General features: G+C 33.8%; 1 protein-coding gene across 5 annotated transcripts; it reads left to right on the top strand.

The window, feature by feature from the left end:
• The first annotated feature begins 6 nt into the window (after nt 1–6).
• LOC113521632 (esterase FE4-like) lies at nt 7–18,436 on the top strand. 5 transcript variants are annotated; one of them, XM_052899829.1, is made up of 6 exons: nt 1,469–2,365; nt 8,915–9,311; nt 9,731–9,969; nt 12,825–14,110; nt 16,099–16,328; nt 17,530–18,436. In XM_052899829.1, exons 3-5 carry the CDS (start codon nt 9,793–9,795, stop codon nt 16,310–16,312), a joined length of 1,677 nt encoding a protein of 558 aa, XP_052755789.1. In that variant the 5' UTR covers nt 1,469–2,365; nt 8,915–9,311; nt 9,731–9,792; the 3' UTR covers nt 16,313–16,328; nt 17,530–18,436. The 5 variants fall into 5 exon arrangements, with proteins under 5 accessions (XP_052755791.1, XP_052755789.1, XP_026763027.2 ...); XM_052899831.1 differs by lacking the exons at nt 1,469–2,365; nt 8,915–9,311 and adding an exon at nt 7–347; XM_026907226.3 differs by lacking the exon at nt 8,915–9,311 and having other exon boundaries at nt 1,469–2,325.
• Nucleotides 18,437–18,988: the final 552 nt, after the last annotated feature.

The raw sequence follows: 18,988 nt of genomic DNA, 5'->3' as shown, positions 1-18,988 counted from the left end.
AATTGATTATACATTGGTTGTTTACATCTGCTAAAGAAATTTATATACAATGCACTAGAGTGCAGCGGTATCCGTGCAATTTGTTTAAAAGTGCAGCTTGCAGTGCAGGTCGGGAATCACCTATCGGCCTCATAACAAGCTTGTACAAATACAATGGTGATACTGTAAAAACCAAGCCTCAACTTAATATTCATTATGGCTATATCTTATTTATTTATACCATACGATACCATACCAGTCTTTAAGTGTCCATTGCTGAATATAGGCCTCGCCCACAGGACAGAAAAGGACACCCACAGGAAAGGAAGGGGCGGTCCATTCTATGCCGGGACCACACGGCGACGAAAGTATATGCCTCATCATCATCATCATCATTTCAGCCATATCCATCCACTGCTGGACTTAAGCCTCTCCCATAGACTGCCATAAAGAACGGTCCTGAGCCACCTGCATCCACTTACTCCATGCAATGCATTTCAGATCGTCACTCCATCTAGTGGGGGGTCGTCCTACACTGCGTTTACCCGTACGCGGTCGCCACGGAGTATATACCTATGTAATGATAATTTCTATTAGCAAATTGTATACCTCTGCATTTTTTTATACCACTGGATGCAACATATAATGCCATCTGATCTTAGACTCAACAGAGCTTATACAATGTGATACAGTCTCTAGACAACCTATAGACGTAATTTGTACATAGAAAACACCCAGATCAATACTAACATTCGTATTTTACCGGAATCGAACCTGCAACCATCAGAGCATGAGGCAATATGATTTACCATTAAAATCGTCCATGAATAATAAATAAATCGATTATATCAAGAACTTAAACTAATGATGATGAACGTAAACTTATGATGTTGTATCACGTGAGGCATTTATTTATTTTATTTATTTATTAAATACAAGTGTTAAATACAAGAACTTTACTATGTGCGTACATTGGACCCCGTACTAGGCGAACCTGTATCGCGGGAGTCCATAAGAGATTAATTCAAATCAGATTGATACAAACATTTAATTAAAACCTTAATCGATTATTAATCGAGAATTTAATTAAGGCTACAAATAATTAAATAATCGATTAAGTTATAATACTATACTATACATATAATTTTTTTTTAACAATTATTCGATTAAAATTGGCCGTTTCAATATCTATCAATCGATGTTATTGATATAATCGGTAGTGTAATGGCGAATGCTAGGACAACACTACTGATTATCTACAAGTACTTATAAAATCGTTTGGCCTAACATCAAAACATAGCCGTAACTATCAAGTATAGAAAGTACATATATATATATATATATATATATATATATATATATATATATATATATATATATATATATATATATATATATATATATATATATATATATATATATATATATATATATATATATATATATATATATGTATGTACTATAAATTTATTGGGATGAATGTGGTAATTTGAGTCGCCTTACAGTCGGCCAGTTTGGCATACGACATTTTTACATGTATTATTATTACTTAATTATTTATACGTAAGCATTTTCTAAAAAAAATATTTTAGAAAATTTCACTTCATTAGGGAAACAACACAACGCATACAAAGCATCAGCTAGTAGGATAATATAATTATTTTGAACCAAAATTTTACGTAATTTAATCCATTATTCGATTAAATTGCATACACGTTTATTATTCATATTAATCGATACAATCGATATATCCACACTCGGCATATTCTGTGTAAACACTATCGATTAATTAATAAATCGATCATTAGATAACAATGTAATGTTTGTGATGAGCTGACTAACATAACTTTTGCCAATGTGACACTCTATTTCCTAACTTCTATTCCGACCTTCATAATAATTCTTAATAATATGTATTCAATGATAAATTCAATGCCATCTTTCGCCTTCAACTCGCACACGCCAAGGTAACAAACACAAAGGTTTATAATTTAATAAATTCTCGGAATTTTAAATCGAGACTTCAAAAAGTGCTAATTGCTTATTCGAAACTCTATAATGGTTAAAAGGACAAATTGCGTAGGCCATTAGTGCCATAGATTATGTATGACTACCAGATACCTACCCTACAAATCGGTTAATCTTCAAATACATATTGGAGAGATATGCCAATAGCAAACGCGCCGGACCTTGGAGTATTGTGAAAGGAAACACTGATAGTACCAACTAGCTGTCAGTTGTTTCAATGCACAGACGTACGAATAACGTTTTACGTATATATATTAAACAGTTTACGTTTATAAAAATACGCGCGAGAAGTTTTCTTTTTTTATGAATTAAAAAGTGGTGATTATCTATGACTCTTTTTTATAAACAATTAAAATAGGTAAAACCTTTATATTTAAGTAGTGTGAAGTGTTTATTAGGTTTTTTGAAAATATAATTTTGAAAATATAGTGATAGAATTCTGTAATGTTCAAATTGTTATTATTTTATTATTATTACTCGTGGCTTCTATTTCTACTATATCCATGTGAGGTTTTTTTTTAATGGGCGATAATGGAATGGTAACCCCGCCTGCGCTATCGGAATACGGTGGCGGGGCACCAGTGAGGGATGACAAGTGAGAATGAAAAGGCAGGTCAGTTAGCCCATTAGCCCATCGTGACGAATTCCACTAGAATAAACTACGACAGTTTCCAGGGGGAACTGCGTGGTGAACGACCTGATAGCAATGGGTCAATTATACCCCATTACTAACAACATACATAAGTACCGGATTCGAATATTCTGACACTTCCCTATGGTTGACTGGGAGTGAATGCTTTTAGCATTAAGTCCGCCATGTACACATATATGTACTAATGAATAAATAAAAATAAATACAAATCCAGCAAAGCTTCAGCCTGTTCAGTTTTACAGAAATTACAAGAGGCTTTATTATTTTTTGTATGACTTTTGACTGCAAATTATCATTCAATTTGTTATTCGCTATAAGGATGGCGAACAAAGCCCTACAACTTACAACATAGATACGAATTCATTTAAAAACATATTTAAATAAAAGTGACAATTGTATAACCATATAATAAAATATCACCAGAGGGAGACTTTGTACAAAAGTCGATTGCTTGGGTACCTCTGTCCCATTCGTGTTTCAACTTTGAAGCAGCTGTGTTTGCATGGCTGTGTTTCGGTTTGAAGGGTGGGATATGGCGTGAATTTACAGGGTACAGAGGAATAACACCTGAGTCCTCAGGAATGGCAACGCATGGGGGGTATCATGGGCGAAACAGTATACTCTGTTATATCCATGGTACTGCTCATGTCTATAGGCGACGGTTACCACTTTCCATCAGGTCAGCTTGTTTGCCATTCTAAGTTGTATATATATATTTCTATTACACTCGAGTTTCAGTCGTCTAATCTAACCTAAACTGTTGGGGGAAAGGGATCATTTGTAATGAGATGGTTAATTAGTCCCTATTATATATATATATATATATATATATATATATATATATATATATATATATATATATATATATATATATAAATAAAAATTAGGGCAAACTCCTTAACTCCTATACGCTAAGTTAGGATATAAACTACCCGAGTCTATTCTTATAAACTTTCGCATTTGTAATATTAATAGAATATTTATATTTAGGCTTCGTGGAAAAATGAGAATGCTATCATTTTTCTATGAAGAATACGACCTTATATTATGTATATAAAGCATTAAATCTCAAAAACGGACCAACTTTCTTGTCAGCTAATTGTCAAATTAGCTGACTCGTTTTTATATACTTACGCACATTGATGCATCTTGACGTATCTATATTTAATTATAAAAGTTTGTATGCATTAAAAAAAAATGCAAAACAAAACAAAATAAATATAAAAGTTATAAACAAAACACTCATAATTATTTATCAAGCAAAATTGTATAAAAAAGTTGACCCACTTTTCTCGAGACATTTGTATGGGGACACTCTATCTATACAATCTAAGAATACGACATAGATCAAGGATAGTCCTTGAATACTTTTTTTTTTTATTATGTCTTTTATGTTATATTTAAAAAAAATGTACATCTTTTAAAAAAGTAATCACACTTTAAATTTATATATATATTATATATATAAATTTCTCGTGTCACGGTGTTTGTTACCAAACTCCTACAAAACGGCTTTACCGATTTTCATGAAATTTTGTATGCATATTCGATAGGTCTGAGAATCAGCCAACATCTATTTTTTATACTCCTCAATGATAAGAGTGACCCACCCCTAAAAATTTTTTTTTATTTTTTTGACAAAAATTTTTAATTTTATATAAATATGATTTAGCATTGAAAAATACATACAACTTTAAATTTTCACCCTTCTACGATCAATCCCTGTTTTTTAAGCGCGATTTTTATATGCCGCAATAAGGTTGCAAGATGGCAATCGAATGTAATAATTGTAGTACGATAAATTTTCATGTATAGTTCTAGAAATAATGTATATGGTAAAACAACGTTTGCCGAGTCAGCTAGTTTATGTATATATATGTGTATATCTAGCACTAATAGTTTATTATGACATAATTAAGCGACCGACAAAGTAATCAAAGGTCATAACAAAGTAGTTGCTGATATCAATTCCGGTTCCTCTATTCCCAATTAGTTATAATTTAATTAACTATTACGCTTAATTGAAAATATTTTAAAATACGTCACTTTTTAATCGTTTATAACGAAGAATCGATTGAAAAATTTAAATCATATTTACAATTAATATTAAAATAATAGTTTTTGTCTCTTATCATCATCATCATCATATTGGCCTTTAACTGTCCACTGCTGAACATAAGCCTCCCCCTTGGGGGGTTCTGCCTGGTAGGCGGATTGGCAACCACAGGCTTTAGAGATATTTTAAGGACGCTGCTATCCCTCGGCCTCTTTAGTCGTATCTTACGACACCCACGAGAAAGGATTGGGTGGCCCATTCTATGCCGGGACCACTCTTATCATATGGATAGTAATTTTTTTATACAACTTAGAATGGCAAACAAGCTGACTGCCCACCTGATGGAAAGTGGTAACCATCGCCTATAGTCATGAGCAGTACCATGGACATAACAGAGTACTGTTTTGTATATGATACCCCCCATGCGTTGCCGTTCCTGAGGACTCGGGTGTTATTCCTCTGTACCCTGTAAATTCACGCCATATCTCACCCTTCAAACTGAAATCCACAGCCATGCAAACACAACTGCTTCACGGTAGAAAGACGAATGAAACAGAGGTAGCCAAGCAATCGACTTTTGTACAAAGTCTCCCTCTGGTAAATTCTTATTCTTATGGTTATTGTACCGTATATACAGAATCCGATTTGAACAATTATTTCTTTGTTCGATAGAGTTTATTCTAATTTATTATCAATAACATTAGCAAGTACTGCAGCCGACGCCAGTGTCCAATTTCCATAAATTTCAATACAATAACAATCATAATTAACTCCGTCAAATGTTACGCAAATGTTCGATTACCTACGTGGCTGTTTAGGGTTGCCAATCGAGCTATATATTCTCTTTATTATTCTACCGACTGTCCGCGCCGACTTCGCCCGTGTATAATACGAGTACTACTACTAAAGAAAATAAGATAAAACCTTTTTTTTTTCAATTGACTTCAAAAAGAAGAAGAATGTATTAAATTATAAATTGAGAATTTAGATTTTTTTTTTTAATATGTGTTAGCTTATAATTCTATCATTATTAAACTGTACTTTATATATTTTAAATACACAAAAAAAAATTAAATCGTTAATTACTAAACTAAATAGATATGGGATTTTTTTATATGAAAATATATACTTACAAATTGATCTTAGAGAAATTTTATCAAAATCGGTACAGTAGTTTAATTTATAGACTAAAATAACTGATTTTGTTACAAGTGAAGTGAATTTTTTGTGGAACTCAATCTTTAATTATTTCAAATATTTTTAAACCAAATTATTCTCTTTTTCTACGATATTTCTAACATTGACTTTCATACAAACCATAATCCTTTCAACTATAATGACAACAAAAAGAGAATTAGCCGCTTAAGTCCATCAGTTCTGATATAATGCGTTTGCATACATTCAGAAATTTATTTTTATTTATTTATATTTATAAACGATCATTTCATTCTGAATTAATGCACTTACATTCGGTCGTCTGCTCTGAGAGATTTATTTATTTATTTTTAGGAAAACATACAGTAGAATGACAATCAATACATAGTCAAATTATATCTATGAAGAGCCATGAATAGTTTTTACATTTGCCTAATTACACAATCGATCGGTTTTTATGTATGAAATAAGAATATATATATATATATATAATAATAATATTTACAAAGTTATAAATTTTGATAAGACATCTTTTAGCATAATTTATAATTACAAAACAAAAACAATATAAAGCAAAATGAGTGAATGAAAGGCTTTATATTTATATATATAAAGGCTTTAGCTTTTTATTTATGATTACATATATAGTGCACTTAATACATCTACGTCAATAACAAAGGTCCATTCATATTTCTTTTAGACTGACACTTTTTATACCTTTTAATTTTTAAATAATATAAAACGAAATCGCTGCGCGTGGACGTCGTCTAAACCACACAAAGTACTCGTCATTTGATACAGGTTTCACATATTTATCACGGAAATTTTTTATTTACAATTAATTCTAATAGGTGCCTGTGTGAGGAAAAATGATAAGTCGACATATTTTTCATACAACTTAGAATGGTAAACAAACTGACGCACTGTGAAAAATCGTAAAACATTTGCTGATCATGATTTCGAGTTTTTTTTTTATTATTATTTAATCTAATAAATGAGATTTTGTCTTTTATATATTATAACTAACTTGAGTTTTATTTTTATATTTTATAATATTTAAAAAAAAAAGAATCTCACTACATTTATCTTCTTGTCGATTGCCGTATGCAAGTTTACTTTTCTCTCATTTCCAAAGCATCGCCACATACAAAAAAAAATTTTATTAAACCAACGTGCTGTAATATTTTTCTGAAAAGGTTGTTTAATAAAGATTTGAAAAGGGTTATCAATAAATCATTTCATGATTTTACCTTAATAATAAACGAGACAATCTAATGCGGTGAATTTTAGAGGTTTTTTTTAGATCCTGATAGAGTTTGAACAGTCAGCTAAGTTTACCTGCACGCTGTAAAATTTACATCATCATATACAATTCGATATCTACTCGATTATTCGATTTTAATTCTATGCCAATTGTATTATTCCAAAAGCCTACCTACTGATTACATGTTATGACTTCGATTGTTTAGTTTCGAATAATTTTAACAGCTTTAGGACCAGATAAGTGTAATAAGGTGACATATTTTTTATAATAATTCATTGAATAAAGTTGCCAACCCTATCTATGTAGAATTATCTATATACATAGCAAAGAAAATAACCTGACCTTTAAACGATAATGAAATGATAGTCACAAATACATACACGCATAGCATACCTATCATAACTTTACATCTTTGCTCCACTTATAATATCGTGTTCTAATAGATACGAAGTACATATATATATATATATATATATATATATATATATATATATATATATATATATATATATATATATATAATCCTAATAAAATATGTCAAGGGGATTAGATTGTTAGTAATGCGCACTACCAGTCCCATTGCTAGCAATATACCCTGACAGGTCGACTTCCACGTTGTCCCCCCTGGTAACCATCGTGCTGAATTCCAGGTGTATTCATCACGATGGGCTAACTGATCTGTCTTTACATCCTCGCCTGTCATCCCCCACTGGTATCCCTCGCCAGCGTATACCGTAAACGCAGGCGGAGTTACCATTTAATTATCATTAATAAAAAAGGACATGTCAGTTTTAATGCATTGCCATTCCTGGACTATGGTATCATGCCAAAACAAAGTCAAGTCACCTTTACAGTTTGACCAATCACTATGAAATTTGGTATACACGTTTTTTTTATACTACTTAGAATGGCAAAAAAGCATACGGCCCACCTGATGGAAAGTGCTAACCGTCGTCTATAGACATGAGCAGTACCATGGACAAAACAGAGTATACTGAGTAAATTATATAGAACGGAAAGGGATATAAGTTAATTTTATCCCGGTCAATGTACATACGGCTCGCCATCGACAGGGAGTTCATCCTCATGTCCTACAGCCTGAATGGTCGCATACTGCGCAATTTCAGAGATGTTTCCTCCAACGAACACTCAGGTTATGGAATAAGCTCCCTGCCGAGATTTTCCCATGAGACTACAGCATGGGGTTCTTCAAAAGGGGGGTAAAGAGGTTTCTTCAAGGTCGGCAACGCACGCGTAATACCTCTGGTATTGCAGGTGTTCATAGGCTACGGTAACCACTTACCATCAGGTGGGCCGTATGCTTGTTTGCCACCTCAGTGGTATAAAAAAATACCCTGGTCACGTTGGTATTATCTCTTGTTCTTATCTGGTTGTTATATTCTCTGGAAAAAGTTGACCATAGACATTTTTTCCGAGAGCACTACAGTGTATCATATTTTGGATTGTCTATCCTTCAATCCATATCTACAGACAACGATTAACATTTTCCATCAAGCGGTCGATAAGTTTGTTTACCATTCTAAATAAATTTAAATAATTAGAACTTCAGGACCGACCTAAACTAAAAAAACAGTTTCCGCAGGCCCTGGGAATTCCGTAGTCTGAAGCGAAAGCGGTCTCGTTGACTGCGAAAATCAGTGGAAGTTAACAATATTATGTTTGTGAAATTGTCCGCTTATCAGAGGAAGTGCGTCCGCTCCACAACTGCTTCAGACAAAGTGTTGTAAAACTAATATTTTGCAATATACTATAATTTCAGTGAATTCAAGCGATTGAGTCTAGCACACATTAGCGCTTAATAAAGAAAGAAAGACGTAACAAGTCCGTCTCCGTCCTACAAGCGACAAGAGATACATGCAATATACTCAATCAATTCGACCACCACATGGTCCCCCCAAGAAATCATCGTGCTGAATTCCAAGTGTATTCATCGCGATGGGCTAACTGACCTGCCTTTTCATTCTCACCTATCATCCCACATTGATGCCCCGTCAGTGTATACCGTTAGCGCAGGCGGGGTTACCATTCTATTATCATCCCATAAAAAAAGATGAGGGGGACTGACAACACTGATGAATCAGACAAAATAAGCACCTCCATTTTAGCTTATACCAAGCAAATGCAATTTAGGGCAGCAGTTTATATGTATATTCCAGGTAATATAAATCTATACCAAGGCATCTTACTGAAAACTTAGAATAGCAAACAAGCTGACGACCCACGTGATGGAAAGCGGTAACCGTCGCCTATAGACATGAGCAATAGTATGGACATAACAGAGTATACTGTTTCGCCCATGATACCCACCATATGTTGCCATTCTTGAGGACTAAGATGTTATACCTCTGTACCCTGTAAATTCACTACCATATCCCACCCATCAAACGGAAACACGGCCATGAAAACAACTGCTTCACGATAGAAGCAAGAATGGGACTGAGGTACCTAAGCAAACGATTTTTGTACAAAGTCCCTGACTGGTAAAACGTTACGTGTAGCATACACGTTTATCTACTGTAAGATTTTGATGTACGACGTACAAACATAACCACATAATTCAAATTTCATTTACTAGATATAAACCAAAATCAATTGCAAATGTTGGAAGATATGAAGTGAGCGCATACATAGCAGCGAATGATGTGGAAATGGGTGGCGCTGGTGTCGCTAATCGCGGCGAACTTTATAGAGCAGCGGTCGCCGGTAGTGCGCACGCGCAGCGGGCTGGTCCGCGGCACGCTCAGCGACGACGGCGCGCTCCACCAGTACCTTGGCATACCCTACGCCACCGTCGACCACACCAACCGGTTTCAGGTTAGATGCTCCATTTAAAATACGCCCTGCCAATTGAACTTCACATGGTTTTTCTTAGAGTTTTTTTTAATGAACGGTAATGGAACGGTAACCCCGCCCGCGCTATCAGTATACACTGGCGGGCACCAGTTAGGGATGATGAGTGGGGATGAAGCAGGTCAGTTAGCCCATCGTGACAATTTCACCAATGTATCAATCACGATGATTTCCAGGGGGAACCGCGAGGAGGTCGACCTGATCTTGTTAAAGAGTAGTTACTAGTGAATACGTAACGGCAGCTCAATTTACCTGATGCGACATACAAAACTTTTTACTTAATACTGCTTTGTTTTTATATTATTGGCTAATAGCTGTGACATTTTTTTTTACATGTGTATATATATATATATATATATATATATATATATATATATATATATATATATATATATATATAACTTAAAGCTATATAGGTTACAATTTAAAACAATCTACCGACCGGTGTCGGTACTAGGATGACCCGTCTTACAGATCACCAAGCTCCCAAACTTTATAGTCCCAAACTTTACTTATTTTACTTGATTTGTAAATTAAAGGGAGACTTTGTATAAAAGTCGATTGCTTAGGTACTTCTGTCCGATTCGTGTTTCAACCGTGAAGCAGCTAAACACAGCATGACTGTGTCTCGGTTTGAAGGGTGTGATATGGCGTGAATTTACTGGGTACAGAGGAATAACACCTGAGTCCTCAGGAATGGCAACGCATGGGGGTATCATGGGCGAAACAGTATACTCTGTTATGTCCATGGTACTGCTCATGTCTATAGGCGACGGTTACCACTTTCCATCAGGTGGACCGTCAGCTTGTTTGCCATTCTAAGTTGTATAAAAAAAACTTTCTATCTTTCAATGTACATATGTTATGATGGCAGAATACTAACGTACCTTTATTTTCAATTGAATTTTTATTCAATATTCATCAGCATCGTAACAGACATTAACTGTCCATTATTGTACATAAAACTCCCTTTTTGTTGAGTGGGGGGGGGGGGGTTTCACTCCATTAAAATCAAATAGATAATTTATTTGCATTACTTACAGCATACAAATTACAATACAAACATATATATAGACATACACAGTAAAACAGATAAAAGAATGAAAAAAACAAAAAAAGCGACAAAAAAAGAACAAAAAGCGAAATATAAAAACAACATTTTCCTTGTCTTCAATAGAAATAGAAAACTCCCTTTAAATTAGTCACTTCCTATATTTCCTAAATATCTATCCACTCGAGCGAAACCTGGTGGAATCGCTAGTTGTTAATAATAGATTAATATCGCTCACATACTTAACAATGTCACGGTCCAGGTAAACAATGTCAGTGTCAAAATATTATGACACTGGCACTGGTTCGCCTTGGCGTGGCCGACGATGTAACTGCTTGCGCACGCGCCTCCGCTACACCCGCGCTCGTACGTAGGACGTAATAACCATAACAATGCTTGAACACAACGATGGCTTCTTATTCAACTTCTGTCGTACTTATGAACGGATGCTTCTAGTAGGGACTGGCCGGAATTTTTTATCAATATAAAGTTTGAGATAGATAGATAATTTATTTGCATTACAGCACACAAATAACAAAAAACATATACAGTGAAAAGAGATAAAAGAATGCATATACAAAAAAAAAACTAAATATATATAACAAGTAACAGTTTTCTTCCATAATGCGTGTGCCATAGTAACACAAAATGGTCACAACTCAGTTTATTGTTTTGCCCTCAAAAGAGCAAAACACTACAGATAGTCATTTTATCCAGACACTTTTTTTTGTTAACTCAACTTTTATTTAATAAAGCAACAGCCTAGTTTCTTGCCTATTCTTCTCAACTGAAATTGCATTCTGAATTGAATAATAGATTTATAAAAAATTACAATTAAAAAATGCTTATACCTAATTAAATTTACTTGAAAAAAAGATTTTTATTATTTTTTTAGCCCGGTAACGTCCCACTACTGGGCAATATTTCGACCCATGATTCCATAATAATAGAATATTAGTCCATTATTACTATCGTGCCCAAATGGCGGCTTAACCTTCCCTTGTACTGCGCATTCTGCTTTCTTTCCTTAAAGAAAAAAATATAGTATTATATTCCCTGATATTATAAATACATTTTGCTCTACAAAAAAATCCCCTTAATTGTGACACAATTGCTATTTATTTATTTATTTAAGCCGAACTGACAGCTAGAACAATACATAATTAGGTACTTAAATAGTAATTTTAAAAGCCACTATAGTTTGCACAAATGTAATACAAATAAAAAAACACAAAATTAAACAATACTTAAATAAACTAAACAATACTATTGAAAACTACAGCAACATTGTTTAAGAAATGTATTTTCATATCGAAAATTTGAAAAGTTTGAAAAGAGATACTAGATGGCGTTGTTAACAATGCAAAATTCGCTGTTAAGGTTTTCCTGTGTTTTGACATGCCCTTAGAGAGAATTAACTTAAATTTTCTGTCATTCCCACTGAATTGTGGTTGATTCATTCGACACCATCGGTAAAAGATTTTTGACTCACGCTACCTAGTTGTTCAAACATTGTCAATAATACTGTCAAGAACAAACAAAACAACTATTAGTTAATAATCGTAAAAACGAATAAACCACACCATCTATAAGCGAGATGTTTTGTTGATATTATTCGATGAAAATTTATAACGCATAATAATCACCACAAAAATAATATAGAACGAATGCAAAAGAGCCTTATAAATTGTAAAAATAATGAACAAAACAATTTATATATCGTGGCAAACACACATCTAAACTAACATATATGATATTATTATTCCAGGCTCCACTGCCTCCACCGAAATGGGAAGGGATATTCGAGGCGGCCGACATAAACTCATGGTGCCCACAAAAAGTCATTGGAAGTGTCACTATAGGCGACGCCGATTGTTTGAGGCTGAATGTATTCACACCAGCTAACACCAATCCCGACCAACTACTCCCTGTTATGGCTTATATCCATGGTGGATGTTTCCTGCACGGAACAGGCTCTCCTTACCTTTACGGACCAGATTTCTTAGTTAAACAAGACGTAGTGTATGTAGGGATCAGCTACAGACTTAGTGTTGAAGGCTTCCTATGCCTTGGCATTAAAGAAGCACCAGGCAACGCTGGACTAAAGGATCAAGTAGCCGCTTTAAAATGGATACAAGAGAACATAAAATCGTTTGGAGGAGATCCAAATCAAGTGACTTTGTTCGGTGAAAGCGCAGGCGCAACTTCTGTTGCATTTCTTCTTTTATCACCAACTGCAAGAGGTCTTTTTCATAAAGCTATTTTGCAAAGTGGCTCACCTATAGTACCGTGGGGGTTACAACATGATCCCATAAAAACAGCCAGCACTCTAGTCAAAGAATTCGGATACGATACCAAAGATCCACACGAGATATATAGTATTTTGTCTAATAAAACAGTTAGTGAACTGATAAATGCCATAAAATACTCCGAACATAAGAACTTTATAACTGCTGAGACGTTATTTGTGCCATGTGTAGAGAAAGAAATCCCTGGTGTGGAACCGATTATAACAAAATATCCCATGGATATAGTCAGTTCTGATAATTACACCAAGGTGCCTATGATTATAGGTATTAATGATAATGAAGGCATTTACTTTGTATCTGCAGATTACGGAAGACACGTGAAGAAAGTAGATCCCACAATAATACATCAGCCACTACAATCAGACCTGGAATTTCCAAATGAGTTTGAGAAAAATGAAACCACAAATAAGATTATACGGCATTATTTTTCATCTGAGAAAGATGATTATGTAATGAACATGGTGGATCTATACTCTGATGTGCACTTCAAGTTTCCTTCTGCTATATTCTCGCAGCAGATAGAGAAGACGACTGATCAACCTATTTACTACTATGTATTTAAATATAGTGGCTATATAAATATGGCAAAAGTCATCTCAAATTACGCTGACAAACCTGGAGCGTCGCATGCTGACGAAATCTTCTATCTATTCAAACCACACTCCTTTCCTCTCCCCCATAGATATTTGGAGAACGACATGATTAAACGTATGGTGACCATGTGGACCAACTTCGCCAAGTACAGGTAATTATTATGCTACTTCTTTTTTGTAATAATAATTATTTTAACCTTGCCACATATTACATTTACACTATACGGTAATCAAGACTCGCTCTCGACCCACTGACCCCTGACTACTTAATTGAAAGTAACCGGAGCAAAATCGTGTCTGTTGCGAAGCAAAATTCACTTGAAGACACGATTTCGCTTTTAAAAAAACAAATATTTTAAATATAATATGTACTACTCTAATATCTACGAAACAGCGGCGATAACTTATTGGTGCGTCGTATTTGTTCTAAATTTACATTTAATGAAATGACTCTTCAAATAGTCGTTGTTTAGCAAACCCCTGGTACAAGGCCGTAGCTAGACCCAAGTTTAAAATAGGGCCAAAAGAACTTTTTGGTAAGGCAAAAGCCATAATTAAGTGATTTCAAAAAAGCGAATCTGTCTAATTTTCTTGGGGCTTTTCATTTTAAGGTAAGGCATTGCCTCTCAATGCCTCCCCCCAACTTATAACCATACCCTGGTATAAAAAGCAGAGTCCATGTTTCACAGCTGAATCTATGGAATGATAATTGTTCATAACTGAATTACATAATCGAACCGTTAGAACTACAAAGCTTGCCTTGAAACTCTTTGAAATTACCTTACATCTATTGCATGGCATTTTAAAGGGAAACTGCTGTAGAAGGAAATATAAATTTTTACCACAATTATACATATATTTTTAACTACCATATTACATTGCAAGACTGCACTGCAACCTTCTGATACTCTGTTAACTTTCGTTTAATTTCACCTTCACTGAATTTCACAATACTGGATTTACTTTCAATAAAAAGAAATCGTTTCCAGTTTTTCTATATTTTACTGTAACTCACGAAGGTCTCAAGAAACTTGTTTATGACACTTCTAGTTTAAAAAAAAGTTTTTTTGTTTTTTTATACCATTGAGGTGGCAAACAAGCATACGGCCCACCTGATGGTAAGCGGTTACCGTAGCCTATGAACGCCTGCAATACCAGAGGTATTACGCGCGCGTTGCCGACCCTGAAGAAACCTCTTTATCCCCATCTTGAAGAACCCCATGCTGTAGTCTCTTGGGAAAACCTCGGCAGGGAGCTCATTCAATAACCTGAGTGTTCGTTAGGTAAGTGTTCGTAAGATAAATCAAAATATTTAAATGAGCGAAACTGAACATTTTTTTTAAAGAAACATATGCGGTAACATTAAATTATGCAAATAATAATAGGCATGTCACTCCACTAAGAAAAACGACAACTTTAATCATCACAAAACAATATGCGACCAACAGCTTGAATTGTGATAAACTGACCGAAATAGAAGAAATATAAATTGGTTGTCTTTTGAAAGTAGAATAAAATAAAAACAAATTTTATTTTAATAAACTTTAGTTTCATGTTTAAACATGTTAAAATAATAATCTTTATTATTCGAGGACTGAAATTACTTGTAATATAATTAATATGGAAATGTAACACAGGACTAGAAGCACAAAAGATCCCGATGGGTCGAAGTGCAACAACTTAGCTGACCCCATATGCGAACATAGGACTACATATATGTACATAAACTTTGAGAGTTGCCATTCCTGTTGATTATGCCATAAAGAATGCCATAGGAGTCACACACCGTGTATTATGTAATGGTGATGGTACTGATCGTCTATAGACAGCAGTCACTACTGTCCACAGCGAGCATGGGCCGTCATCTTGTTGCCATTCTAAGTTACATAAAAAAATTCTGGGTACTAACAAATTGCATCCAAAGGTTGCCTGGAAGAGATCGCTTTTAGCGATAAGGTCGCCCATTGTTTTCTCATTGTGATTACTTCTTGTAATTGTTTATATTTATAATAAGTTTACTATTGTAATCTTTTGGAGGAAACAATAAAGAGTATCTATCTATCTATCTATCTATCCGGAAAAATAAATGATACAAGTATAATTGGTTAATTAATTACACTTTACATTTTCCCGCCTACAGCGACCCAACGCCGGAGCGATCACCGCTGCTGCCAGTGCGGTGGACGCCCAGCCGGGGCTCCGACCCCACGGCGCTCATCATCGACACCCAGCTCAGCACCGGGCCCATCTGGGACCACCGCTCACTCGCGCTCTGGAACGACACGTATACTAAATATCGAAGGAAAAATTATGGTTTCATGCACCCTATCAACAATAACGTAGACGTAAAGTAGAAGTAAAACATTATAGGTGTGTATTTTCAAAAAAGTATTTTAGTATTTCTGTCACTAATCCAGCCGTATGGTCCCGGCATAGAATAGGCCACTCTTTCCTTTCCAGTGGGTGTCGTAAGAGGCGACTAAGGGAACTTAATGGTAGTAAAATGAGCAACGAGCGTCCCTCTTAGAATATAACCAAAGCCTAACTACGATTGCCATCTCGCCTGCCAAGCGTGGCAACTACTGGCAAAACTTGCGAAGGCTGATGTTGATAATCACTTGTCTAGTACCCATATTACAAGCTCTGCTTAATTTAAAATTAGACGGTTTTATATGTATTGTTGGTATTACAACTTTCATTTACACTAGAGGAAAAAATTAAGGGATCAAAAAAAATGCCAACTTTTTTGAGGTTTTTCAAGTAGCTGTATTTCCTTTAAAAATGGTCGTATTGGAATTTTGAAAAAAGGATTTTAAAGCTCAAAGTTTCCAGTTTTGAGATCTTATGATGTATTTTCTGAGATATATAGAACTAGACAGCGTAACAAGATAAAGGCATATACCAATTCTTAAGTTACACCGTCTCCAATAGATCTGTGAAAACTACAGCTGTCCAAACATACAGACAGATAGACAAAATTTAAAAAAAATATTGTATTGTTGTTTCTATTGTTTTTATTAAGACCCCTCATATATATTTTTTTTTTCAAATTGTACAAACATTGTTTGTTACAATTTATTTAATTCCAAAATAAAACGTTTGCTATTTAAACTTAAACAGGCGTTACATTTCATACTGCGTCGATATATTTCAAATTGAATTTCAAATCGATTATTGCTCGAACATGGATACATACGCGCGACACTCAGAAAGTTTTGCAACACTAAAAAAAAATTCTAAAGGCGTAAAAAATCATAGCGCGAAAATGTTCTCGACGCAAATTCATTTTTCAATGAGACACTGTAATTTTAATTAGCTCGCAAAAAATTTGGAGGGAAGTTTTGAATTTAGAACGTACCTATTTTTACTTATAAGTAATCATATTTTTAAATAAATTATAACTGGCCAGTATCACATACATAATAAGTTTTTCTCGCAATACTTTCTGAGTGACCTGGTACTCGTATATTAGATGAAAATATTTTTTACAAACTTTTTAATTATAGCATTGGTGAAGGAAATTAACTTAAAAAAAAAGTGTAAAAAACTTTAAATTTTATTTATTTTTTAGGTGTGGGTGTCGTCATCGTAATGTTCTCTGAGCCCTGTGAGTCCGTTCATCTCTAAATGATGATTTACTAACATTTATCAACTTATTTATTTGCATATTTATATATTGGTTATAAATAAAACATTTTATGGTATGGTGTTAGCTGTTAATTAAGACAAATGCATTGCAGATGTTAATTCGATTTTTTTAGTGATTTAGATTGACTATTTATTTATTTATATAATAACTGACAACAGAAACAATATTAATATGATTCTTGTTTCTTCTATTAATTATAATAATGCCAAAATAATGTCTACGTTAGAGTATGGATAATTTGGAGAAGCTAATAAATTGTTTGCCTACTTAAAAAAAGTTTTAAATTCAAAAATGTTTATGTTACCAAAAATATTTGTTTACAGGTGATAGAATTCTAGTCTTAAATAAGTGATAATGTTATTTAATTGATAGATACATGTAGTGAACAGGGGGTCTACCATGAAATGAAATTCCGAATTTTCGGGCTCAATTTCGTGTTTTTGTTTGTACCTAAATCGACCCAGTAAATGGAGCTTAACATTTCATTTATCATAAATCCTATCCTAATCCTAAGTCCAGAGGAACGATGTATTATGTAATTTTAACATCAAATATCTATTTCGTTCGTCCCCGAAATTTCGGAAAATATTTCATGGTAGGCCTTTAGTTTTAGTGTGTTATCGAAATAAGAGTACATATATATATATTCTATTTAATTTAACCTACCCTCCAAAAATAAGCATAATATTGTCTGGTATACAAATTGGGAATCTGTTATTAGCTAATGTGTGGTGTAAATATAATATTTTAAATTATTCTAGATATAAGCTGTTGATTCCAGATGTAATATTAAAATAAAATAATAAACTAATATATAAATGAAACAAAAGGATCTTTTTTTTCATTAATTTACTTTTTTATTTTATTTTTTTATTAATCGTATTACTTCACACGTGTGGATTTCAAAAATAGAAAATTCAATGTTCACTTCTAGATGATATTTCGCGTTAAAACATACACCAGATTTTAAGTTAAACCTTCAGGTATACAACTGTGTAAACCTTATCCAATTTGGTGCAGTAGTTTTAACATTAAGCCGGAACAAAGACACATATAGGCAAAATTTCTAAAATCTATTTTTAAACGGTTTTATTTAGCTTGACCTGTACGGTATTTATTTATTTGGGTCAAAATTAGAAATTGGAATTTAAGCACCTTCCCGTTATCAGATTGATCTGAAATTTGGTACACACATTTAATTTAGATGACAATACAATATAATAAAATCAATAACATTAAAAATCTAAGATGGCCGCCGATACAAAATGGCGGATTACATATTTTTCCTTAACCCCCGCAATATGGGTATCAAATAAAAGGGCTACACTAGTAAAACACGATGATTATGTCAAAATTTAAAATTCAAGATGGACGCCGTTCC

Source organism: Galleria mellonella, unplaced genomic scaffold, assembly GCF_026898425.1.
Source record: "Galleria mellonella isolate WM207_F2 unplaced genomic scaffold, CSIRO_AGI_GalMel_v1 utg63, whole genome shotgun sequence".
NCBI lineage: Eukaryota > Metazoa > Arthropoda > Insecta > Lepidoptera > Pyralidae > Galleria > Galleria mellonella.
Note: the sequence above shows the minus strand (reverse complement) of the source record. Positions and strands in the feature narration are given on the sequence as shown.